The following is a 25,125-nucleotide window of genomic DNA, read 5'->3' as shown; positions in this document are numbered from 1 at the left end:
GGACTCAGAGGACTTGGTTCTGATCCTCTCTCTGCTGCTTACTTGCTATGTGACCTTGGGTAAATTACTTCTTTGTGCCTCAATTCCTTCATTTACAAAGCAGAAATAAAATACCTGTTCTCCCTCCTACTTAAACTGAGAGCACCATGTAGGACAGAGATTGTGTCTGACCTGAATATCTTGAATCTACTTCAGTGCTTAATACAGTGCTTGGCACAGAGTAAGCACTTAAATACCAAAATTATTATTATTCTGCATGACCTCTTTGTCAAATCTATTGGACTCTATCTTAATCCACCTTCAATTCTTGACTGCCTCTAATGCTGTGGACCACTCCCACTTCCTGCTGTCCTTGTGTACATTTCAATTTGCACACTTTACCACATATCTATTGCCAGTTTTTCCTTCTTCCATTCTGTAAAGCAGATTGCATCCACCCATTAGATTGCACGCTCCATGAAGGCAGAAATTGAGTTTTACTATTTCTACTGTACTCTCCTACGCACTCAGCCCGGGGCTCTGCACACAGAAGGCACGCAATAAATACCATTGATTGATTGGCATCTCAGCGATAACTGAATAAGACAGGCTCCTTGGCAACCACCAGCAGCTCGTGGGCACTACTTATTGGCATCCCTGGTTTTGCCCACTCGGACTGACTCTTGCACTACCACAGGGGGATAACTCCAAGCAATCTGAAATGCATTCACCCACTTTTCAATTAATCACTTGTATCTATTGAGTCTTTCCTGTGTGCAGAGCACTGTGCTGAGCTTATGGTAGAGTATGAAACAATGGAGTAGGTAGACATACTCCCTGCCCCAAGGAGTTTACAGACTAGGAGGGGGAGGCCTCACTGTTCTCTTTGGCATTGAATGCACTCTAAGCACTCATGGCTCAAATACCTACAGAGTCAAGAGGAGCCAGCAAGTGGTTATACAGTTAATTCAGAAGGAAAAAACCTACCCTTTTGGGCCTGAACTCTCCAGGTAATCACTCTCACTGCTGAATTAGCAAGGCCCCTTCTACCCACCCCTTTCACCCTGGACCCGGATCAAACAGGCCCAGAGCTAATATTTAATCTTCCTGCCCAGGGGCAGGGGGTCCTCGGTAGCCGCAGCTATCCTGGGCCAAGGCCGATGGGGGAGCTTTTTTCCCAGGTGATTTCCTAATAACCGAGCAAAACTACAACCCACTCAAGCATGCTTCTGAGCAGATTGGTGTGGTGGCCCCAGCCCCCAGGATAGGGGGGATGCGGAGCTGGGGTGCGGCGAAACCCAGGGCCCGGGGAGAAAGGGGGGCGCTAGCCAGGGTGACCCTGTGCCAGCGTAACAAAAGCTCGTTGTAAGCAGCAGGCAGGAAGGAATGTGATCCGGGGAGTTGCTTTGCTGCGGCGGGGGCGGGGCCGGGGACCAGCCCTTTACCTGCTCAGGTGATTGCACTTCCAGCCGCTCCAAAAGGCAAGTCAGCCGGAGGTGTAGCACCTGTTGCAGCTGGAAGGGCAGTGGACCCCACGACGCCTGGCATGGCTTGGTAGCCTTGAGCCCAGGAGGCCGGTGGGGCCGAGCCGCGGGATCGCCCCCCACCCTCGGTCCACCAGAGGATTGGGGAGAAGATGAAGAAGAGCCAGGCTGCGCAGGGGACATTTAGTAAGCTGTTTGGGAAGAAACACTCTGGCGGGGGCACCACCACCTCGCTCTATGCCACCAACCCGCCCTGGATCTTCACCCAAGAGGCTCCGGCTGAGGGAGCACGGGCTTTCGGTGAGTTTCTCAGCCGGGGGTCCCGGGGAAGGGGGGAAAAGGGTGGAAGGAAGAGGAGCCGGTCCCACGGGGACAGGTTCTGTTACTCATCCCGCCGCCGGGGAGGGGCTCGGCCTGGAGAAGGTGGGCCCGAGACACGTTGCAACCTGCCTGTTGGCAAGCCCGCCACTCTGCCCAGGAGAGGAGGGGATCTGGAAGCCGGGCAGGGGATGCCCGCTGGAAGTCGGTCTGAATGATAACATTGGTATCTGTTAAGCGCTTACTACGTGCCAAGCACTGTTCTAAACACTGGGGGTATATAGAAGATAATCAGGCTGTCCCACGTGGGACCTCGTCCCCATCAGAAGTGAACTGATTTGTCCAAGGTCACCCAGCAGACAAGTGACGGAGCCGGGATTAGAACTCACGTCTTCCTCCTCCCAAGCCGGGGCTCTTGTCACTAGGCCGTGCTGCTTCGGAACAATGCTGGCGGTCCTGATTGCCCACGAATGGAGGGGTGTGTGTTGCGGGGGTGGGGGTGGGGGCAGTTTGAAGCCGTGATGCGCCCCAGGGTCGCTTCCCCTGATCTGCTCAGGAGCACCCCCCGGCTGGCACCTCTGCCAACCCCGGAGGCCGAGGTTGCTTGGCATTCCTAAGAAGGTAGGCCCGGGGAGGGCGGGTGGCGGTCCTCCCCCTCTCCAAGCCTCCTGCCCCTTCTCCGGGCCGGGCCCGGGGTTCTCCTGCCCGGTTTGCCACGTTGTCTGTGGCCCGCAGGGAAAGAGGGCTGGGGCCTGCTTTGCCCGTCGCCCCCACTCTCACCTTGGCTTGGCATCTGCGGTGGGGTGAGGGGGTGGGGCCGAGGGAAATGGACGCGGGCCGGGCAGGCTGCCCCGCCGCCCCCGTGGGTGCCGATGAGTCACTGACCCCGGGGGCATCCACTCCTCCCCTGCTCGTCGGGGGCAGGGGTCGGCTGGGGGGATGCCCCTCGGGGGCACTGGGCCCGGGGGAGGGAAGGGGACCTGGGGAGGTTGGGGAGGGGAAGGAAAGTGGTGGAAAGGAGATTCCGCAGGCTTCCCTGGGCACTGACCTGGACCCCGGTCACCTCGTCAGACGCTGAGTGGGCAGCCTCGGAAGAGGAAATTGCAGACTCGAGGGCAACATCTGGCTCCAGCTGTGTGTATCTGTCCAGTTTCCCCCACTGCAACGGCCCTCCCTCCCCCTGTAACGTGAGGGGATGAGAAAAGCTGGAGCCTATACCCCTTTCATTCGATCTTATTTATTGAACGCTTAACTGTGTGCAGAGCACCGTACTAAGCGCTTGGAAAAGTACATTTCGGCAACAGAGACAATCCCTGCCCAGTTTGGTTTTGTTGTCTGTCTCCCCCTTTTAGACCGTGAGTCCGTTGTTGGGCAGGGATTGTCTCTATCTGTTGCCGAATTGTACACTCCAAGAGCTTAGTATAGCGCTCTGCACACAGCAAGCGCTCAATAAGTGATTGAATGAAAAGGGGGGACACAGAATTATGGATATATACATCAAACAGAATTATAAATATGTACATATACACAAGTGCTGTGGGGGACGGGGAGAGGGGGTAGAGCAAAGGGAGCGAGTCGGGGCGATGGGGAGGGAAGGGGGCTTAGTCTGGGAAGGCTTCCTGGAGGAGGTGAGCTCTCAGTAGGGCTTTGAAGGGGGGAAGTGTGCTAGTTTGGTGAGGAGGGAGGGCATACCAGGCCAGAGGTAGGATGTGGGACAGGTGAGAACGACGAGACACGGTGAGAAGGTTAGCACCAGAGGAACACTCTGTGCCTGCTGGGATGGAGAAGGAGAGAAGGCAGGTGAGGTAGGAGGGAGCAAGGTGATGGAGAGTTTTGAAACCAGTAGTGAGGAGTTGTGAAGCCCCTTGCCAGCTGCCTCCTAAGGTAGCCCCAGGGCCTCATTTTGGAGGGAGCTTAAGTGGCCCACCCTCTCCCCTTCCCTCTGGACCCTGGCTGCCCAGCTGGAGCTCACCCCCCACCCCCCGCCTCCCAGCACCCATGCTAACAGCCCATCTATAACTGGCAACAGGCAACGCTGCCTTCTGGGAGCTCAGTTGAACCACACAGGCATAGACCAAAGATGGTCAGAGTACAGAAGAGTATGCCAAATGGTCTGGAGAAACGAAATAGCCAGAAACAGAAGCTGATCGGTTACTCTCCTTTCTATTTTGGCTATGGCAGCAGACTGTGATCTGGACCAGCTGAAACCTAGCTTGCTCAGCCTGTTTTGGAGAAGCAGCATGGCTAAGTGGAAAGAGCCTGGGCTTGGGAGTTCAGTCGTGGGTTCTAATCCTGCTTCTGCCACTTGTCAGCTGTGTGACTTTGGGCAAGTCACTTAACTTCCTTGGGCCCCAGTTCCCTCATCTATAAAATTGGGATGAAGTTCTGTGAGCCCTATGTGGGACACCCTGATTACCTTTTATCTACCCTAGTGCTTAGAACAGTGCTTTGCACATAGTAAGTGCTTAACAAATGCCGTTATTACTATTTATTATTATTTTCTGTTGTATTTACATTCAGTACAAACAAAGGGGGCAGGTGCAGTCAGCCAGCAGCGTGGTGATGGGAGGGCCGGAGGGTGGGGTCAGCTTTGGAAAAACTTTAAACAAGGAACACTTAGAGCCCAGGGCCCATCTGGGCTGGGGTTGCAGGCCAGGCATAGCTCAGATGTGCCCCTCCCTGGTCTCTCTGCTGACCTAGTGACGCTGCTCAGTCAGCGGGCAAGAGGGTTGGGCAGGAAGCTTCTCTCCTCCCCGCAGCTCACTCTGAACATTGGGCTGGGCCGTAGGCTTGTCTGGGGTGTAGGCTCTGAGGGCGGGGGCTTCAGGGAAGGGGGATTCCCAGGACTTTTCCCTCTAATCATTTTCACTTTTTTTAAGGCTCCATAGCTGTCCCTCTCCTCCCCTGCAAACTTTAGATCCCAGATGAGCAGGGGGCTGAGGAATCAGCCTCCTTCCTAGTGGGGTGTTTTTTTTTTGGGGGGGGGGGGGGTTCGTGGGAGCTGCTCAACTACCTGGCTCCCTGTCCTGAGGGCTGGGCACGGGCGTGGGGCTGACTCACTCTCGCAGCTCGGACTCGCCCCGGCACATGCTTGGTTGGAAAATGAAGTGCGCCCGGTTGTCAGCGCTCCAAACTGGGGAACACCCAGGAAACGTTGGAGGTGTTCGGAATGGGTGGGAGGGGTAGCTGCATCTCCGCTCTTGAAACAAGATTTAGGGGAGAGTGAGAAGACAAGCGGGTCAGAATAGCCAGGAAGCATCTCTCATTGCTTCCTTTCTCTTCCTTCTGTGAGCATTGTTCTCCTGACTCCTTGATTGGTGAAAGAGGCCTGGAGTAATAATCACAATTAAGAGCTTACTATGTACAAAGTACTAAATGCTAGGAAAGAATATGCAGGTGGGAATTAGATGTGGACCCTGTCCCTCAAGGGGTCTGCAATCTGTAGATACACAGTAGGAGCAATGAAACACTGAAACATTAAAACAGTATCAGGGACAGGGACAAATGTGCAATTAAGTCGGTGGGGAGCTGTGGCTAGAGAAACATAAATTCTTGTGATTCAGAGAAGTGGACCATTCAGATGGGGATAAGTCCACAGCCTCTAGAAGCAGCCTGGCATAGTGGAAAGAGCACAGGGCTGGAAGTCAGGAAACCTGAGTTCTAATCCTGGCTTCACCACCTGCCTGTTCTGTGACCTTTGGCAAGTCACTTAATTGAGGCACAGAGAAACATTTGTAAATTGGGGATTCAATACCTGTTCTCCCTCCTACTTAAACTCTGAGCCCTGTGTGGGCCGGGGACTGTATCTGATTATCTTGTGTCTATACCAGCCCTTAGCAAACAGCATTATTATTTTTATTAGTCTGGGACTCTGTCTAAAAAGCTGATTCTGTGAAGGCAGAAAGGTAATGTTAAGATGGGGAAGTTAAAGCAACCCCATTTTAAAACCTTCCAATGAACAGTCACAAAAGGTGGTAGAGAATGGAACTTGCAAACAGCAGAACTGCCGACTTCTACCAGCACATCGGCCTTTGGCTTGAGTGTTTCTATCAGACAAGGTTTGTAATCCCTTTAGAGTCTAGCTCTCCTACTTTTGTATTTTCAGCAGTGGATTATCTCCATTTAAAAATATGTGTATATATATGTATATAAGCTTACTATGTGGCAGACGCTATGCTGGGGTAGATTCAACATAATCAGTCTGGATGTAGCCCATTTCCCATTTGGGGCTCATAGCCTTAATCTCAATTTTACAGGTGAGGTAACTGAGGCACAGAAAAGTTAAGTGACTTGCCAAAGGTCACCTAGCAGACAAGTGGCAGAGTGGGGATTAGAACCCAGACTGCCAGACCTCTTTTTTTGTTGTTGTCATTTTGGGGGTTCCTCCCCCCCTCCCCACCCCATTAGGCCAAGCTGCTTTTAAACTTCCCTGGCGAAGCCTGCTGGGAGGAGGGGCAGGGGGTGGTCCTCCTTCTGAGGGTTCTTCCCTTTTGAGCAGTTTCTTCCCTAAACTCCCTCATCCCAATCCTACTGGGTCTTGACTGGATAAATGGATGAACATTTCTTGGGGTTGGTTTAGCTTTCCAGCCAGAAGTTCTAACAGGCAAGCTGTCTCCCAACTGGATTTGCTTGGAAATCTTTGTTTGGAGTGTGATAGTACATGACCTGCAGGAGCTTGAACTCAGGACTGTGGGACTCTGAAACCCAGCTCCCTTATCGCTTAGCCCCCTAATGTGCTTGCTTGGGTCATGCAAACCATAGATCCTCTTTAGCTAAGTTTTGGAGACTGGGATCGAGGTCCATGTCCTGCAGGTTGGAACATTTCCTGGAATGGAGTGGAAGGGCCGGGCTGGGCCCTTGAACCCCTAGGAGGCTGCCCCACTGTTCTTTGGGAGTGTCTTTCACCACTTTTTTTTTCTAGGTCCTGATTTCCCCTGAAGACTGTCTAGGACAGGCTGGACTTCCTGGCTTTTGTCAGTTCTATCAGTTAATAAGCAGGAAGAGGCTCATTAAAGCAAATTATGGGCTATATTTTTAGCCCTGCCTTTTTCGCACACACCCCTCCCGCCCCCCATCACCCTTTCCTCCCCCGTCTTTCTGGTCTGACCGAAGGAGAGGCCCTCTTGATAAGTGACAGTCAGAGTTGTCAGGGTCAGAGAGTGGGCTCAGCGATGGAGGGAGGAGAGCAGGATGACCTGGGTTTGTCAATGAGGCTTTACCACCAAACCAGGATGGTTTCCATTAGACTAGAAATCTCCATACTGGGGCTCAGCCTGGTTTCCAAAGGCCTTGTTGATTTCCTTCCCCACAACCTGCTGCTGTAAGGGATCCGAGCTGGAGATCTGGATGATAAGGAATAGAGCCATGGCAACTTCCATGCAAGCACTAATGATACTTTAGCTCAAGCTGGACAAAGTTAAGCAGCTCAGAGAGTGGGTTAGGGGCTCTCCTGGCTCTTCTGTGCAGTGGAAGGTGATCCTTGTGGGCGGGGGGGCAATCTGAGGACTGCCAGCCAGTCAGCTTCAGAAAGGGGCAGGGGGCCTTGACTATGGGACTGAGGGAAGGGTTGAGAGATTGATTAAGAAAAGATCCTTGGCAATAGAAGGTCCCATATGAGACTGTTTAAGGAACACAACTCTTGTTCTGGCAACTAATTCTGCTCTCCGGCCCTTCTCAATTGTTTTCAGGCCCCAATGGAAGTGACCTGCTGTAGGTCTGTCTAATGTTACCTCTGCTGGTTCCTGGTTCCCATTGAAACCTCTGCATTTTGAGGCTGGTCATCAATTCTTCCCTCACTTGCAAATCCAAGAGAGAACAGTGGAAGGCAGGCCTTAAACTCTTTCCCTGCCCATCTTCTGCAGGAGTTGCTAAGGGAAACTCTCCACTCTATCTAGACTGTGAGCTCATGGTCAGGGATTGTCACTTTTTGTTGTTGTATTTTCCCAAGCACTTAGTACAGTGCTCTGAACACAGTAAGCACTTAATAAATACAAATGAATGAAATGTCTTTCTGGCCAGAAGCAGCCAGTCAAGAGCAATAATTACCAGTTCCCCCAGAAGAGGAGGAAGGGGGAGGCCTCGTCAGGCAGAGGATTTGGGTTGCAGGGACTGTGGGCTGAGGAGGCTAGGCATGGGGCGCTGGAGAGGGAGCATCAGCTGGCCTGGGTCTCCTCACGCTGACCTTCTCTCCACCCTGAAGCTGGACACTGACTTCCTGTTCCCTCTAACTTCCAAGCAATGGGATCTGTAATTAGGATGGCAATGCATTTAATAGTAGTAAGCTCCAGGGATCCCCCCAGAACATGTTATACCCCCAGCTCCCTTATAAGGGGCCTCCCTAGGGAGGAGAACCTATCAGTCAATCAGTGATATCTATTGTGCTCTTACTGTATGCAGAGCACTATCCCAAGCAGGGAAAGGAACAAGAAGAAGGCTGAGGAGCTGGAGACAGAACTTGGGAGAGCTGCTGCCATTCCAGCAAACCCATGCCGCCTATGGAGCAGGAGGCAAGCTATCTTCCCTTGGCCACTGGTGTACATCTGTCGCCCCCATGCTCCTAGCCCCAAGCTATGGAGCAGCAGCCTCTGAGGGGAGGAAGAGGCTGGGACAGTTCTTGGGGCTCTGGGGAACAGACAGTCAGGCTTCAGCCTGGGGAAGCTGGCTAACTCCTTTTCAGGAGACTGACTTCTGAACTCATGCCTTCCATGTCCTGTTAGGAAACAGGCCTGAGGGTCAGCCATCTGTGCTCTACCCAGAAGATATTCTCTAGGAGTAGGATTCAGGGAGTGGACCTGAAGGCTCCTGAGGTGGTTGATCACCCTGTGCCTCTACCCAGTCTTCAAGCTTCCCATCCTGTAGACTGTAAACTGGTGGATAGGGAATGTCTGTTATATTGTTGTACTCTCCCAAGCAGTACAGTGTTCTGTCCACAGAAAGCACCCAATTAGCAAGATTGATTCATCTGCTGGAGTCAATTCCATACATGAGCTGTAAGGAAAGCCTCCTGTTCCCCTATCTCCTGTCCCTCCTCCTGTAGTGACCAGGGTACTTTCCCATCTTCTTGCTCACTCCCAGGAGATGTGTCAGCTTGGGTGGGATCAGGGAGGCTGCAAAATCAATACTGCAATCAACATTCTGGATTTGGGGTTTATGCCAGTTCCTGACTTATTCAGAAACATTTGCTGTACTGGACTTTGATGCCACAAAGGCCCCAGAATCGAACAAGTGAAGGATTTTCCTTCTCCAAGTATAAAACCACTGGCCAGCGAAGACCTTGCATGAAGCCTCTTCTGTGAGCATTTTCATGAGCAGAGTACATGGGAGGGGGAGGTGCATATGTTCTCCTGAACCATGACTCTGCCTGAGCTCAGACCCATAGGGGTCGGCCCCAGCCTGGGGTTCTTGAGTCTGACTGGGTGAAGGTTCCCTGAAGATCCAACCAGGCTTGGACTGAAGTGGTCCTTGTGTGAGTGCAGCAATCTCTGAGACCTTAGTGTGTCCCAGCACCAAGCCTGTCCTGGCAGGATGACCGGGATTTGGTCCGAGTCTGGGATGGGCCTGTAAAAATGAGGCGACCCATTTTTTTCCCCACCCTCTAGCTCCCATCTTTGACCTCAAAGCCAACACCTTTGGGTGTGGGACCCAGTGGGAAGAGCATGGGTTTGGAAGTCAGAGGACCTGGGTTCAAATCCCAACTCTGCTATTTTCTTGCCGTGTGACCTTGGTCAACTCACTTCACTTCTCTGGGCCTCAGTTTCCTGCATCTGTAAAATGGGGATTCCGTAGCTGCTCTCCTTCCCACTTAGACTTTGGGCTCGTCCAACCTGATGATCTTGGATCAACCCCATTGCTTAGTACAGTGCTTGGCACTTAGTAAGCACTTAACAAATGCAATTAATATCTTAAATGAGTTTTGTGCGGGGACCCTTACCCCCTACCAATCTAGCTCAAAAACATGGAGTAAGCCTTTCTCCCTGTAGAGGATACTCAGGGGACTCATTCATTTAATCGTGTTTGAGTGTTTATTGTGTGCAGAGAACTGTACTGAGCTCTTGGAAGAGTACAGTACAACAATAAGCAGACACATTCCCTGCCTACAATAGTAACAGCTCCTCTTCTCCCCCTGCCCCAACCCCTGGCACCTCTGACTTTCCCCAGAGCTCTCCAGAGCAGCCAGGGAGAAACAATTTAATCTGCTCTCTGAACACTGTCTCACTGGGGGCATTTTCTAAAGGAGTTTTGGGAAAGGGGACCTTCAGTAGGCCCATGGGAATGAAGAATGGTAGGGAAAATGGCCCTTATGAGGAGCGGAAGGGTGCAGTCTGGTAGAAATGCCACGAGCATTAGGGGCAGAGGTTATCTTGTCAGTTCTCCTGCCAAGCAGCATCACTGGTGGGAGGGAGGGTGAGCATCTCCCCTGAACTGAGCTCTCTGACATAAAAGGGGAAGGGTGGTCATGGTTCCTGAGTGCACTGGATTTGGTTCTGATCTTGGAGATGCAAATGTCATCTGTGAAGTCCAGGTCTGGTTTGGCTGCACTTTGCATGTGGCCTGTGTCTGGGCCTCGAGCGGCCTGCCCAGGGTCCCTTGGGATGAGGACCAACACACAGAGACTAGAATGCTTTTTCACCTTCTGCCTGTCAAGACCTTTTGTTGCCTTGAAGTGAGGTTAAAGTAGGAGCTGCTACTCAGAGGGGTAGGGGATTGGCATAAACAAGTCTTTTCTCCCCCTGGGAAAGGCATGATCACCTCTGCACTCCTGCTCCTGCCCACCACCCCCACAACACACACACCTCCTCCCCCCACCTCCTCACTGTGCCTCAGCTTCCCTGTCTGGGAATAGGCAGTTCCCTTCCCCTTGGTGCTTATGGAGTCGGTGGCAAAGATGAAACTAGACCCCAACTGCTTGATAATTCCCTTCCCCTGCCCCCCCAGCTTTGGAATTTCACTGTTCAGGTGATTCCAGGTTTGTTATAAAGATGCTTCAAAGGATGTAAAAGAAGCAACTTGGAAGGTTTTCCGGGGAAGCTGGAGTAGTAAAAGCCCAAGTCGACTCTTGCCAATGGAAGAAAAACCCACTTAGGCTTCAGGGGCCGTTCATCTTGACTACCCATTCTCCCTCTCGCTTATCTCTCAGATGGAATTTATTACAGCGACAATCGGTTCAACACGGTGAGCGAGTCTGGCACGGCGACGCTGAAAGCCCGACCACGAGTCCGCCCCTTACTGACCTTCTTGCCTCTGGTGAGTACTAGCTCCCACACCTTGTTTCTCTCTCTCTCTTTTTCTACCCCTGCCCTCCAACCCCCCAACAACTCCCCCACATGTGTATGTACACATCTGCCTCATGCGTGGGCCACCACCAGCCTCGGGGTGAGATGGGGCAGGCACATGGCTCCTATACAGTTGGAAACAGTCACACCTAATAATAATAATAATACAGTGGTGTGTGTTAAGCATTTACTATATACCAAGCACTGTACTTAGCTCTGGGGTAGATACAAGATAACCAGGTTGCTCATAGTCTAGGAAGTAGAGAGAACAAGTACTGAATCCCTGTTTTTCAGATGGAGAAATGAAGGCACAGTGAGGTGCCTTGCCCAAGGGCAGGCCACAGACAAACAGGGGGAACTGAGATTAGAACCTAGGTTCTCTAACTCCCAAGCCTGTGCTCTTTCCACCAGGCCACACTGCTTCTCAAGCCTTTGTGTGCTTGTGTTTGGAGAACATGAGAGGTCTGAGAATGTTTGTTTGTTTCGTTTGTGTTTCATCCTTGGCCTGGGGAGGGGTGGGATGGATAAATAGAGAGAGGACCAGTGGGCTGGCTGCATGTGAGTGGTCAGTACAAGATCAGCAGGAATGTGGAAGGGATCAAAGCCAGAGGAGTGTATATTTTGAGGAATAGTGGACAAAAGCATTGATAAACCACAGAAAGTGTCTGTCTCTTAATAGCTTACTCTGCACCAGTTGCTGTCCTAAACACTAGAGTAGATACAAGATAATCAGATATTCCCCATGGGGCTCCCAAACTATGCAGGATGATAATTTAATCTCCATTTTACAGATGAGGTAACTGAATTACAGAAATTAAGTGATATGCCCAAGGTCACTCAGACAAATGGCAGCGCCAGAATTAGAACCCAGATCCTCTCCCAGGCCCATGCTCTTTTCAGTAGACGATGCTGCTTCTCCTGCATGGTGGGGAGGCTGTAACCTTAAGTGGCTTGAATTATACAGCTACTCATTTCCTCTAGTGTAGACCCGCTGCTCTGTTAAATTCAAGAATTTTGGCTGTTCACACACTCTCCCACTTCCCCCTGCAGTCCAAAACTGATCTGACTGAAACTTGTGGTGGTGATGCTGGGATTATTATTATTATTTTTTAAATGATACTTAAGTGCTTACTATGTTTCAAGCTCTGTTCCAAGTGCGGGGTAGATATAAATTAATCAAGTCAGACACGATCTCTGTCCCACACGGGGCTCATAGTCTAAATAGGAGGGAGAATAGGCATTGAATCCCCATTTTTTAAGTTGAGGAAACTGGCACAGAGAAGTGAAGTGATTTGCCCAAGGTTACAGAGCATGTATGAGGTGGTCCTGGGATTAGAACCCAGGTCCCCTGACACTTCAGCCGTGCTGCTTCCCACCTTTTCTGCTGACGCCTGTGGTCTTCGGCTGAGAAGATAACAAGGCCTGACGAGGGAATTCAGTTAGGCCCTCAAGGATGAGAGGAGGCTGCATCCTGTGATCCCTCGCCCAGGTGCCGTTATGGCACCAGTTGTTCGGGGCAGTCACCCGGCAGAGACTTTGCCTAGCCCCTCCTTTCTGTCTTCTCTGGGGGGGACGAGAAGGCACTGTCATGCTGGAGGCACTCCCTCAGACTGCAGGAAGTGGGGACAGGAGGCTCCAAACTCTGGCCTGGCCAGCTTGCCCCTCCTTCCTTCAGCTGCAACTCAGGGCAGAAAGCCAGTGAGCAGAGACGGGGGTGGTGGGGAGGAGGGAGGAAGAGACACTCTCCCCCCCCCACCCTTCCCCTTCCCTCGGGCTATCCTGTGGGCATACCCCTCAACCCCTCTTCCCCCCCCCCCCACAACCCCTGGTCTTTGCCAGCTGAGGCAGGCCTGGGGGTTGGCAGAAGGTTTGGGGGTTCCTTGGACACTATACTGAGGCATCAGCGTGGCCCAGACCCCCGGACTGTAGTTAGTGTAGGGCCCCGCCACGGGAAGTCTAGTACCTGGACCAGACAATCAGCTGCCCACCTCCCAGCCACAGCTGGGGAGACTCCAGTGCTGCGAAATGGAATTCCCGCCTGGGTTGGGTGCCAAGCCTAGCTTACCCAGGGTTCCTCCTCCTCGCTGGCCCTGAGTTGCAGGGAGGAGAGGGACGCAGCGTGTGGCTCGAGGGCGGTATTGAGCCTTGCACGATGACTGGCCTCATCCTGCCCTCCGGTGCAGAGCGTGTCGCCGCAGGCAGGGGACCTGAAGACGAGGGGCATGGGGCCGTATGTCTGCCTCATGTCTAGAGCGAATGGGGCAGGATGCGCCCAGCGCTGCTGCCCCTCCTGGGAAAGGTGCACATGAAGCCAAATAAAATCTGACAAGACAAGCCAAGTTTGAGGAAACTGGCCTTGCCAGTCCCCCCTGCCCCCCTCCCCACCCCAGCCTTGCTCCCGCTGTGGAGTGCCGCGGGCGCCGAGAGTGCCTCACCCCGCCCTCTGAGTCAGGTTGGGGCTGGCCTGCGCCTCCCCCAAAGCGGGGCTGCTCTCTGGGCGGGAAGCCGGAGAGAAGGCACGGGAGATGGCCGTGCTGGCTCCCCTCTGACCAGCATCCCACCCCCTCCAGCTGGGAGTCCCTGGACCGCTGGCAAGATCAGCGACCGGGCATCTTGCTGATTGGTGCTGCTGACCCGGGGTGGGAGGGCATTCAGCAGAGTTTCCTCAGGAAGAGGGGAGGGGAGCCCACCCAGGCCTTCCTCTCTCTCAGGGAACAGGCTCACTGTGGGATAAGGAACTGGACTGAAGTAGGGCTGCAGGCTGAGCCCCCAAAGGGCCTGAGCGGTTGACTCATGACTGCAGCAGCTGCTCATCTACATGTCACTCATTTCATGTGAAATTGCACCGACGCAGCTCCAGCCGAGGAGCCTACCCAGAGGGGGAACTAGTCAGTCTCTGCCTAGGTGTGGCCGAAGCGGGGTCAAGTGGCAGTTTGGGGACTTACACAGGGCTCTGTCTCTTCCCCCAACCCCCCTGTCCCTCCAAGATCCATCCCGCCTCCCCCAACTCCCAGTCTAGCCAATGATGTCCCTGTGAGCCCAAGGCCAGTGCTGGCTCTGGCCACCCTCCACAGACCCCCAGGACGCCTTGGCAGACACACCCTGAACTGGCAGCAGGGACATTGCTGTTGGTCAAGTCAGGCCGAGTTTCTTAAGCAAACTTGGCTCTGAACTTCCTTCCTCAATGACTGGGCTGGGCCAGGAATTCCAAGCACGTGAGCCACGGAGGGTCCGCAGGAGGGCGGAGGTGGCCGGTGTCTGTGGCGGAGACTTGACTTTGGGACTGGTGGCTAACTCTGCTTGGGGTTCACCCCTCCTAACTAATGGGGCTTTGGGGGCTCTGACATACTGTGACCTAAGCTCAGTGTCTGTCGATCACTCAAGATAGATGTAGATGTTATGGGCCAAAAAAACACCTCCAACCAAATGATCCAGGCAGTTTTTGATTGTAGAGGGGTCCTGGATGTAATGCAGAACTGAGTTAGGAAATGCATCCAGCCAACAGTAAGGTCATCTCAGATGGCAATAAGGGTTAATAATAATAATAATTGTGGTATTTAAGTGCCTACTGTATTCCAGGCACTGTACTAAGCACTGGGGTGGATCCAAGTAAATCAGGTTGGATGCAGTCCCAGTCCCACATGGAGCTCCCTGTCTTAATCCCCATTTTACAGATGAGGTAACTGAGGCACAGAGAAGTTAAGTGACTTACCCAAGGCCACACAGCTGACAAGTGGCAGAGCTGGGATTAGAACCCAGGTCCTTCTGACTCCCAGGCCTGTGCTCTATCCACTTTGCCAGACCGCTTCCCTGGCCAACAACCTCTTCTCTCCTATCCATCCCTCCTCCACCCAAAATGGGGTCCTGCAAAACCAGATGCCTCTCATCCTTGTTCTGCTCCTAGGAGAGGTTGAGCACCTTGGTAGGTGAACTGGAGTATCAATAAAGTGAAAGAAGAGGATTAACTCTTGCTGCTTATCATCCCAGTAGGGAGGATGATGATGGTCCTCCCAGAATCGGGACGGGGGAGATACATGACATCGTGTTTCAAAAGGCACACAGTATTGATATGGTGATGTCATAAGTGCTCTTCTGTGGCTCCTGAAGCTAACGTGCTTCCGCGGGGAGGGTCTTAATCATTATGGTAGTTTTGTGCCAAACAGTGGACAAGCTGAAAAGTAGAAAACCAGACACCTGCATCCACTGCACCCCCAGGTCTTGGACTCTGAGAAACAAGGCTTTGCCACTGGGCCCTGCAGCAGACTCCATCATTTACACGTGTTTCTTTGCTCATTTCTCAGCAGCCTCAGCCCCAGTTTTGAACTTAAAAATGACCCCTTTCCTCTTCTCCCTGGCCCCTAGAGAAGCAGCGTGGCTCACTGGAAAGAGCACGGGTTTTGGAGTCAGAGGTCATGGGTTCGAACCCCGGCTCTACCACTTGTCAGCTGTGTGACTTTGGGCAAGTCACTTAACTTCTCGGTGCCTCAGTTACCTCATCTGTAAAATGGGGATTAAGACTGTGAGCCCCACGTGGGACAACCTGATTCCCCTGTGTCTACCCCAGCGCTTAGAACAGTGCTCGGCACATAGTAAGCGCTTAACAAATACCAACATTATTATTATTATTATTATTATTATTATTATTATTGTCCCTTCTGCCCCTCCACCTGTAGATCCTGCTTTGACCTGAAAGGATTTGAGAAATGGCATGCTAGTGGAAAGAGCATAGGCCTGGGAATCAGATGACCTGGGTTCTTATCCTGACTCTGCCACATGTCTGTTATGTCACCTTGGACAAGTCACTTTTGTGTGCCTCCTTTCTCTTTTCTGTATAATGGGGATTAAGAGTGTGAGCCCCAGGTGGGACATGGATTGTGTCCAACAAAATTAGTTTGTACTTAGCTCTTACTACAGTGCCTGGTACATAGTAAGTGCTTAACAAATAGAATTTTTTGAAAAAGCCAAAACAAACATCCAAAAAAACCCCACCACTTTATGTGGAGTTTGGAAGTTTTTCCCCATTAGGGCCAGTCCTATTGGACTTAGTAGATGCTGAGCGCATTTAACACCTGTAAACAACCAAGGATGTAAGAACTCTGGAATGAGACCTGCCTGGGGGCCTTTATGCCCGTTGCTAGGGCTGAGGAGGGCAAGGATCGGGGTGGGGGGGGCAAGCTGGAGATAAGCAGAGGTGAGAACCTCAGTGACCAGCTCTCACACACCACCAGTGTGCGTGGGACTCTTCCCTAGTAAAGTGAAGAGTAAGCACCCAACAAATACCGTTGATGGACCACTTGCTGGTTGAGGGGTGGTTCTGCAGGGAGAGGGATGGGATGACCTCGGAAGGTTCCTGTCCCTCAGAGAGTGTGATGCAGCAGCTTCCCAGGGTGTCCAGCCGGCTCTGTGCTCTGACTTCCTCAAAGGTGGGAGGACCGCTGAGGTCAGAGCTGCAAAACAAGGGGTTATTGAGCCGGTGGGTGCAGGCTTGGATGGCCAGTGGCCCGGCGTCCTGTGGCCCTGGTTCCCGATGGTGCTGTCTCTCACCAGCAGACCCCTCCTGCCCACCTCCCACCTCTCCCCATCTTCTGACATGAGGAGACCCTCCCTGCAAAACCCCAGCTGATGCCTTACACGGCCCCAAGTGCTGCTAGAGCAGCAGGGACACCCCTGTCTAACTGCTACCCTCAAGACTATAAGCTCCTACCAACTACCAACTCTGGTATACTCTCCCAAGCTCTTAGTACAGTGCTCTGCACATTGTAAGCACTCAATAAGTACAGTTGATTGCTTAGGGGAGGGAGACACTCAGCAACAAAGCAGAGGTACCCCACAAAACCACCTCCTCAAGTAGTTTCCTGTGTCCTGTCTCCACTGGCCTTGCTGCAGACCAGCTGAGGCAGCGTGACCTAATGGAAAGAGCACCAGGCTGGGAGTCAGGGGACCTGGGTTCCAACCCCGGCTCTCTCATTTGCCTTCTGTGTGACCTTTGGCACATCACTTCTCTGTGACCTCTTTTTCCTCATCTCTAAAATTCAATACCTGTTCTCCCTCCTAATTAAACCGTGAGCCCCATCTGGGACAGGGATTGTATCTGACTTGAGTATCTTGTATCTACCCCAGGGCTTAGTACAGTGCTTGGCACAGAGTAAGTATCTAATAAATACCTCAATTATTATTCATATTATTATCATGGGTTCTATTTCCAGCTCCACCACTTGTCTGCTGTGTGACTTGGTCAAGTCACTTCCCTTCTCTGGGCCTCAGTTACCACCTCTATAAAATGGGGTTAAGACTGTGAACTCCACATGGGACAGGGACTGTGTCCAACCCAATTTGCTTGTATCCATCCCAGTGCTCAGTACGGTGCCTGACACATAGTAAGCACTTAACATACCATAATAATAATAATTAATATTATTATTATTATTGGGGAGCATAAGATATGAAGGACCTCTGGGTGGAATGAAGTGGCCACACAAGCGCACTTTCTTGAGCTTTAATGACAAGCACCATCCCAGGAGGCCTATTGCTAAATCATACCAGGCTGACAAGGCCCAGCTCCAGGCGTGCCCAGCTAAACACATGGCTACCCCAGCAACACATGGATATGCACACACATAAGCTGAGTCCATACGAGGAAGCCAGATGCACAGCTGAAACGTAGGTCTATTATGGGAGTCTGAATCATCAAAAACTGCTTGGGTCGATCCAGCCTTGCAGATGGAATTCCTCTCCCACTAGACTGTGAGCCCAAGGTGGAACAGAGACTGTGTCTGACCTGATTAGCTTGTATCTACCATTTTTATTTTAAATGGTATTTGCCAAGCACTTACTTTGTGCTAGGGACTGTACTAAGTGCTGGGGTAGATACAAGATAATCAGGCTGGTCACAGTCATGGCTCATGTGGAGCGCACAGTCTTAATCCCCATTTTATAGATGAGGTACCCGAAGCCTAGAAAAGTTAGTGATTTGCCCACGGTCACACAATAGACGAGTGGCTGAGCCGGGATTAGAACCCAGGTCCTTCTGACTCCCAGGCCCGTATTCTATCCACGAGGATGCTTTTCCTCAGTGTTTAATGCGGTGCTTGGCACATAGCACGTATCAAATATCATTATTATTAAGGGGGGTGGGAATGAGGATAGGAATGGGGAATGGGTTGGGGGTAAGTAGATGGGTGAGATGATTTCTATCATTCCAGGAAGGCTTCCTTGAGAAGGTGAAATGCCTCACTCTGAAGATTCAGAGTACAGTGTGTCTTCCCGGTTTGATCCCAGAGGCAGCTGTATTTCCGTGGCAGGGCCTTGGGAGGAGGGCATGGATAGGGAGCACACAGAGTTGGATATTAGGAAGCATCATCACTGCCTGTGTCAGCACTCCCGGTTACAAGCAAAGGCGAGGAACTGGTTTACCTCAGTCGTGGTCTCCATCTTAAGGGGTGCCCAAAGGCTTGGAAATGACCGTGGGCTTCCGCGTCTAGGTAGAGCTTTCTTCACCTAGTCCAAAAGAAGTGTGGTGTCCCCTCAAATATCCCCAGAAAGAAATTCCCCATCCTCTCGGGGGGGTATGTTCCTTAGTCCTTTAGGTATTTTTTTGAGTACTTTCTATGTGTAGAGCACTGCACTAAGCGCTTGGGAGAGTACAACAACAAAATCGCAATTCCTGTCCACAGGGAACTTACTGATCTTCCTAATGTCTGACCTGAATCCCTCCCACTGTCCTAATCTCTGACCTGCTCTTAATTCTCTCCCAGAGTGCCCAGGAGAACCATGGCCTGGCTGTGCCAACTCCCTCGGTCCCTGAGGATTTTGTCAAGGCTGAAGAAGCTCAGGGTAAGCAAGGATTTCTGCACCCAGGTCATCGAGGGCCCACCGGTCCCTTTCCACCCCGGGTTTGGCAACATTTGCCCTAAACCAGCTCTGGGTGGGGGCGGGGGAGGCTTCCTCCAAAACTGTAAGCCAGTGAGTGGGCCTGGCGGCTCAGCGGTCGGGATCCAGGGAGTGGGAAGCTCTTGGTTCTGCTACCGTTTGCCCAGAGGGACTGGGTGTGTGATGGGGAGAGTGGGTGTGCAATGGGCAGAATTGGGTGTTCTTGGACAGAGTGGGTGTGTGACGGAGAGAGGGTGTGTGACGGTGAGTGTGGGGTGTGCGATGGGGAGAGCAGGGTGTGTGACGGAGAATGGGTGTGTGTCTGAGAGGGGGTTGGGTGACAGGGCGAGGGATGTGTGATGGAGAGAGCGGGTGTGCAGTGGGCAGAGTGGGTGTGATGGGGGAGTGAGTGTGTGGCGGGCAGAGTGGGGTGTGTGGTGGAGAGAGTGGGAATACAATGGGCAGAGTGAAATTTGTGGTGGGAGAGCAGGATGGGCAGTGGAGAGAGCAGCGTGGGCAGCAGGGAGACTGGACTGTGAGTGTGAGTCTCCAATCCGCTGCTCACCCCCAGCGTTGGCTCCCATGTCGACCTTGTCTTTTTTCCTCCCTTTCTCCCAGGCAATGGCCCCCACATGAATGGAAATACTGGGTTGTATAGCTCAGTGGGAGACCTGAGGCGCGACCACCTCGGGGATGACTATGGGGGAGATACCCTCATCCCACCCCCACCGGTGGGGCCGGCTCCTCCCCCACCCTCTCCAGGGACCGCTCCCCTTGTCCCTTCCCTGCTGCTGGAGTCTCCACCCCCTCCTCCGCCCATGGCACCTCCACCCCCTCCCCAGTTGCTGGAGCCACCCCCGCCCCCACCCAACATGGCCCCGCCCCCGCCCCCCGTTGTCCTCTCCCCACCATCCAGCCTGTCTTCTCCAGGAACTCCCACTCCCCCCGATTTCATTCCCCCTACCCCGTTGGCCTTCCTGACCTCTGCAGCCGTCACCTCAACACCCAGCTCCCCTCACACCCCTGCTGGAGCTCGGCTTTTCCCTCCCAGTGGGGTTTCCAAGTGGAAATCGGAGCTGGGACTCAATGACCCCAGATCGGACGCCCTGGAAGGGACTGGTCTCCCCATGGGCTCAGCTGCTCCCTCTTCTCCGGAGCCCAGGGGCCACCAGCCAGGGGCCAGACCCGACTCCCATCTCACTTTTCCCCGTTCCTTCAAGGTCCCCCCACCCACCCCCGTCCGCACCTCTTCCATCCCAGCACTGGAGCAGGATGGCCCTAACCCAGAGGAGGGGTCGCCTGCCAGGAGGCCCCCCAGTCGGCTCCCACTGCCTCCCAGCTTCAGTATCCGCCCTGCGGCTCAGGTGTATCCCGATGTGCAGCCTAAAAGAGATGGGCAAGATGGGCCAGGGGCCCAGGGGACCCCAGCCAGCCAGCGGAGAAGCGGTGTGAATGGCACAGCAGACCTCCCGCCTCCAGCCCCTTCTGTGCCTCCCCCAGCCCCTCCTCTTCCACCCCCAGCCCCTCCTCTTCCACCCCCAGCCCCTTCTCTGCCTCCCCCAGCCCCTCCTCCGCCTCCCCCAGCGCCTCCTCTGCCTCCCCCTGCCCCTCCTCTATCTCCCCCTGCCTCTTCTCTACCTCCTCCAGCTCCTCCTCTGCCTCCTCCAGCTCCTCCTCTGCCTGTAGCAGAGAAGACCTCGTTGCCGCAGGCTGGGGTAGCTGGGGAGATTTCCAAATCTCAGTTCCCCAGCCCCAAACCTGGGCTCCCCAGCCCAAAACCTGGACTCCCCAGCCCAAAACCTGGGCTTTCCTTCCCCAAACCTGGGCTCCCCAGCCCCAAACCTGGGCTTCCCAGCCCCAAACCTGGGCTCCCCAGCCCCAAACCTGGGCTCCCCAGCCCCAAACCTGGCTTCCCCAGCCCCAAACCTGGCTTCCCCAGCCCCAAACCTGGCTTCCCCAGCCCCAAACCTGGGTACTCCAGCCCCAAAACTGGACTCCCTAGCCCCAAACCACCAAGGGAGTTTTCTGTCCTCAAACCCAAAGCGAGCCCAGCAGCTCCCGCCAGTTCCTTGGCTGACAATGAGGATGATGATGACGATGATGAAGCCTGGCGACAGCCCAGCCAAATGGACCAACTGCGGAACGAGTTGTCGGCCTACTTGTGCGGACAGAGACGAGCCTCCCAGCCCCTCCACCCCAAGGCCAGCCCGGCCAGGAGCCCCGAGGCCGAGTCCCCGGCCGCAGAGCGGGGACCTCCTTGCAGCGGGGCTGAGCCTTCTCAGCAGCCCCCGGCCCAGCCTCCAGTGGACGGGGAGCAGAGGCAGAAGATGCCGGCCCCTGAGAAGGAATCTGCCAGACTCCTTGCCCTTCCGGCTGCCGATTATGCACCCTCAGACCCTCCCAAGCCCAGCGTGCAGAAGATCCGCAGTGAGCTGGAGGCTCTGTTTGCCCCGCCGGGGAAGGTAGGTGGAGCCTGCAGCCCCAAGCTGGCTTCTGGCGCCATCAGAACGCCCAAGAGCCCTGAAGGCCCCACGTCACCCAAGCCCCTGGCCAAGAAGTTGCCTCTTCTGCCCCCGGAAGCCGAGCGAGAACCTGGAATCCCACCCCCCAGAAGCAACGGACTGGAGCGGAAGCTGCCGACGGAGAACCAACGCTGGCCGCCCAGTCCCCTTCGCCTCCCTTCCTCTCCCCCTGACTCCGGGGGCTCCCCAGCTCCGGCCCGGAAACTCAACGGACTGGCTGCTCCCTCCTCGCCGGCTCCCCTGCTCCGAGAGGACCCCCAGGTGTTGTACAAACCCCACCGGGGCCGGGTCAGCCCCCCTCATGACGTCCCCGTGGAGACCCCTGACCCGGCCCCGAGGATGAGTGAGGTCGAGGGGTCCGGCCTGCCTGCTCCCACCCTGTCCCCGGACCCCAAGCCCAAAGGGGAAGCCCTGCTGCATCCTGTGACCGGAGAGGTGGTGGAGCCCGGCTCCCCCATGGCCCTGCTGCTGGCCGCCAGGCAGAGGGCCCAGAAGGGGCGGACCAGCGGGGCCGGGGTGGTGCTGGCCGGGCGGTGGCGGGGTAACGGCCCGGCGGAGCCCAACTCCAACAGCATCTTCTACAACGAGGGCCGCCCGAACTCCTTCACCGTGGTGCCCAGGCCCATCAGGGAGGCCCAGCCGGAGCTCCCGGGCCCTCCCGTCCAGGCCTGGACCCAGGCCCAGGCTACACCGGTCCGGCCACACGAGGCCAAGCGTCCCCCAGGCTCCCCGCTGACCCTCTGGTCTGGCCGGCGGCAGGAGGAGTCCCGTGACCGCCTGCGGGTCCCCCCGGGTCGCTCGGCCCCTGCATCCTTCTCCTCGCCCCCTTCCCCGACCCGCAAGGCAGAGGAGCAGCAGTTTGGCTACGACCTCATTCCTCCACCCCCAGAGTTCAGTAACGAGCCCGACCTCCCCACCGCGGCCCCCACCGCCTTGGGCGGGAGGGGCTCCTCGCTCCGCAACAGCTTCGACTATGGGCAGCGACTGGACTTTGGGCCCCTGGTGTACGAACGGCCCCAGGCGGGCTCCCCGATGGGCGGCGCCCCCCACCAATACTACCCCAGCACCCACTACTCCGGCGGGGGGCTGGACCGCTTCTCCAGCGGCGGCCGCTCCCTGATCAAGAAGCGCCTCTACGTCAGCGAGACCCCCAGGAGCCCCGGCCTCAGGAGGGGTCCGGGCTGCCTGGCATCCCGCAGCCACAGTATCCCGAACGCCTTCCCCCAGGGCGCCGGGGGCGGCGCGGAGCTGCGGAGGGTCAGCGTGGCCAGCCGAGGCGGCCACGGACGCCGGTTGTCCCTGGAGGGCTCCGGACGGAGCTCGGCCTACGTGGCCGGTGGTGGTGGCCTCTCCGGGGACGGCAAGTACAAAGCCTCCCCCAGCCCAGATTGCACCTGCGTCCCGGCCGGCGGCAGGTGGGTGTGAGGGGACGTGGGTGGGTGGGAGCATGGGGAGGGAAGAGGAGGGCTGGGCTGGGGCAAGACCGGTTGGGGCTGGCAGGGAGACCCAGAGTTTGGTTTGGGGGACATTTCTCTCCCCCTCTTGGCCAACAGATGCCAAGTACCCTCCCTGACCTTTGTCCCCTGTCCTCCTGGAGGCAAGCCAATCCTCCTCTCCCTTCCGCATCGCGGGCCAAGGGCAGGGCAGGGACTGCGGCCCCGAGAGCGCTGGCCAGCCCGGCAGACGCCCCACGGTCCCCAGAAGCGGCCCCCGCGGAACTGGTTCAGGGCGGTCTGGGTCAAAGGCTCCCAGGCGGGGCAGAGGGGAGAAGTGCTGATTTAGGCCGGTTCCTTCTGCCGGTGCTTTTCTGACCACGTGGCCCCACTGTTTGTCTCCACAGGCCCCCCCACGGCAGTTCTCCGTTCACCAGCCCGGCCAACACCTTCACGGTCCGCCCCGGGACCCACCAGCCCATCTCCTATGCCTACCAGGGGGGCCCACGCAAGCCCGTGTCTTGAGCCCTGGCCCTTGCCGCCACGCCTGTTGGGAGAAGGGGGGTGTCCCGGGCCACGCACCCTCGAGGCCAAGGCGGGAGGGGTCTCCCCCTCTCCCAACTCTCAGGAGGAGCCTGAGCTTCCCAAATGGCCAATGAGGAAGGGTCAGGGCCGAGGCGGGAAGCCTCGATGGGGCCAAACCTCCGCCCAGATGGTTTTATGGTTGTTACATAGTAGCACTGTTCTCCACTTTAGTTTATTTGAAGACAGAGGGGATGTCCCTAACTAGTGCCCAGGGTCTCTTCCAGGGACATCTGGCTGGTTGGTCCCTTCGACTTATTTAAGGAGTTTTTAACTTTAAAGATGAAGCCGCCCCTCTCGGGCAGATACCTGGCATCACGCTGCGACTGGCCTCCCCGGGACCTGCCCGCCTGACTGCAGGAAGAGGGAGGGGGCTGGAGCGGGAGGTAAGCTAAGCCGTGCACTGTGGAGGAGCCCTGGGGTAGGAGCAGCAGGGGGTCGTCCCTGCTCTGGGGCCCCACCTGGGCTGGCCCCTAGCGGAGCTGCTGCCTTTCTGCCACGGGAAGACAGTGAATCCTGGAGCCACAGACCCTGGGCACTCCGCCCTCTCTCTTCATAACGTAACAGTTTGCTTCTGAAGCTCTCCAGCACTTCCTGAGCTAATTGTGCCAGTGCCAAGACCAAAAATGCTGCCCATCCCAGAGGGGGAGCCCGAAGCACTTTGAGATTCGTATTTGCAACGAAAGCACTTTTAATCTCTTTGCAATGGTGAGGAATGGAGTAATTCCTCGTCCCCTGCCTCCGCCCTCAAACCCCTACTAACCCCCAGCTCCCCAGGGCTCAGTCTCGAGGCTGTGTAGGTCAGGAAAGGGATTCTGGGCCTGGCAGTTGACCAGTCAGAGAGGAGTTGAGCAGGGTTATGGATCCTGGTGCCACAGGGGCAAGTAATAAATTCCCTTTTACAGGAAATAGCCCCCAGGGTTTGGGGGGGGAAGAGGTTTTGAGGAAATGAAGCGGGCCTCCTGCTTTCTCCCAGATAACCTTGTTTTATTCTTCCCTTCCTCCTCTCCCCCATCACCCACTTGGCTGGCACAATGTCACTCTCAAGAGGGCATCTCTAGACCTGAGTTTCAGGTTCTGGAGCCTGGCACATCCCGGGAGCAGGCTCCCTCAGATACCAGTGGCCTATCTGAGTGTAGAAGCCACTGGGTCATCTCGGGGTGTCTGGAATACTTCCCTTCAGAGAAGGAGCTAAAGACAACCGAGAAGCTTTAGAGAACTAGGGCAAGGAGATAGAGAGAGAAGAGAAAGAATAAGGAGATGAGCGAGAGAGAGAGAGAGAAGAGAAAGAATAAGGAGATTGGAGAGAGAAAAAGAGAGAGGATAAGGGGAGGGAAAAGGAAGTGAGTCCTGATAACTTTGTTACACTCCTTCATGAGCTGGCTATTAAGTGAGGGGAAGTAAAGAGAAAAGAGAAGAAAGTCAATGTGATGTGGGGGATGAACAAGCATGTTGTGGATCCAAGCATGTGGTTCTATAGATATGCATGTATTTTATCTGTACAATGTTTTATAAAAGTTTATTAATTTATGCACTCTGAAAGCAGGAATCTGCAGCAGGGGAGCTGGGTTCTGAGTGTGCAGACTGTACATTATTGGATGGGGGGAGGTTGCAGCTTTGGCTTTTGAAATAAACTGGCCTGGTTTGGGCTTGTTCTCATACGCCA

General features: G+C 54.7%; 1 protein-coding gene across 1 annotated transcript; it reads left to right on the top strand.

Annotated features, from left to right (window-relative positions):
- Positions 1-1,204: 1,204 nt before the first annotated feature.
- Positions 1,205-25,125, top strand: C7H6orf132 (chromosome 7 C6orf132 homolog). Its single transcript, XM_029069648.2, has 6 exons — positions 1,205-1,763; positions 10,918-11,024; positions 18,808-18,886; positions 19,541-20,439; positions 20,563-22,859; positions 23,285-25,125. The coding sequence occupies exons 1-6, from the start codon at positions 1,616-1,618 to the stop codon at positions 23,400-23,402; spliced, it is 3,648 nt and encodes a 1,215-aa protein (XP_028925481.1). The 5' UTR covers positions 1,205-1,615; the 3' UTR covers positions 23,403-25,125.

This window comes from Ornithorhynchus anatinus, chromosome 7, assembly GCF_004115215.2.
Source record: "Ornithorhynchus anatinus isolate Pmale09 chromosome 7, mOrnAna1.pri.v4, whole genome shotgun sequence".
NCBI lineage: Eukaryota > Metazoa > Chordata > Mammalia > Monotremata > Ornithorhynchidae > Ornithorhynchus > Ornithorhynchus anatinus.
The sequence above is the reverse complement of the archived record's forward strand: the minus strand, read 5'-3'. Positions and strand labels throughout refer to the sequence as shown.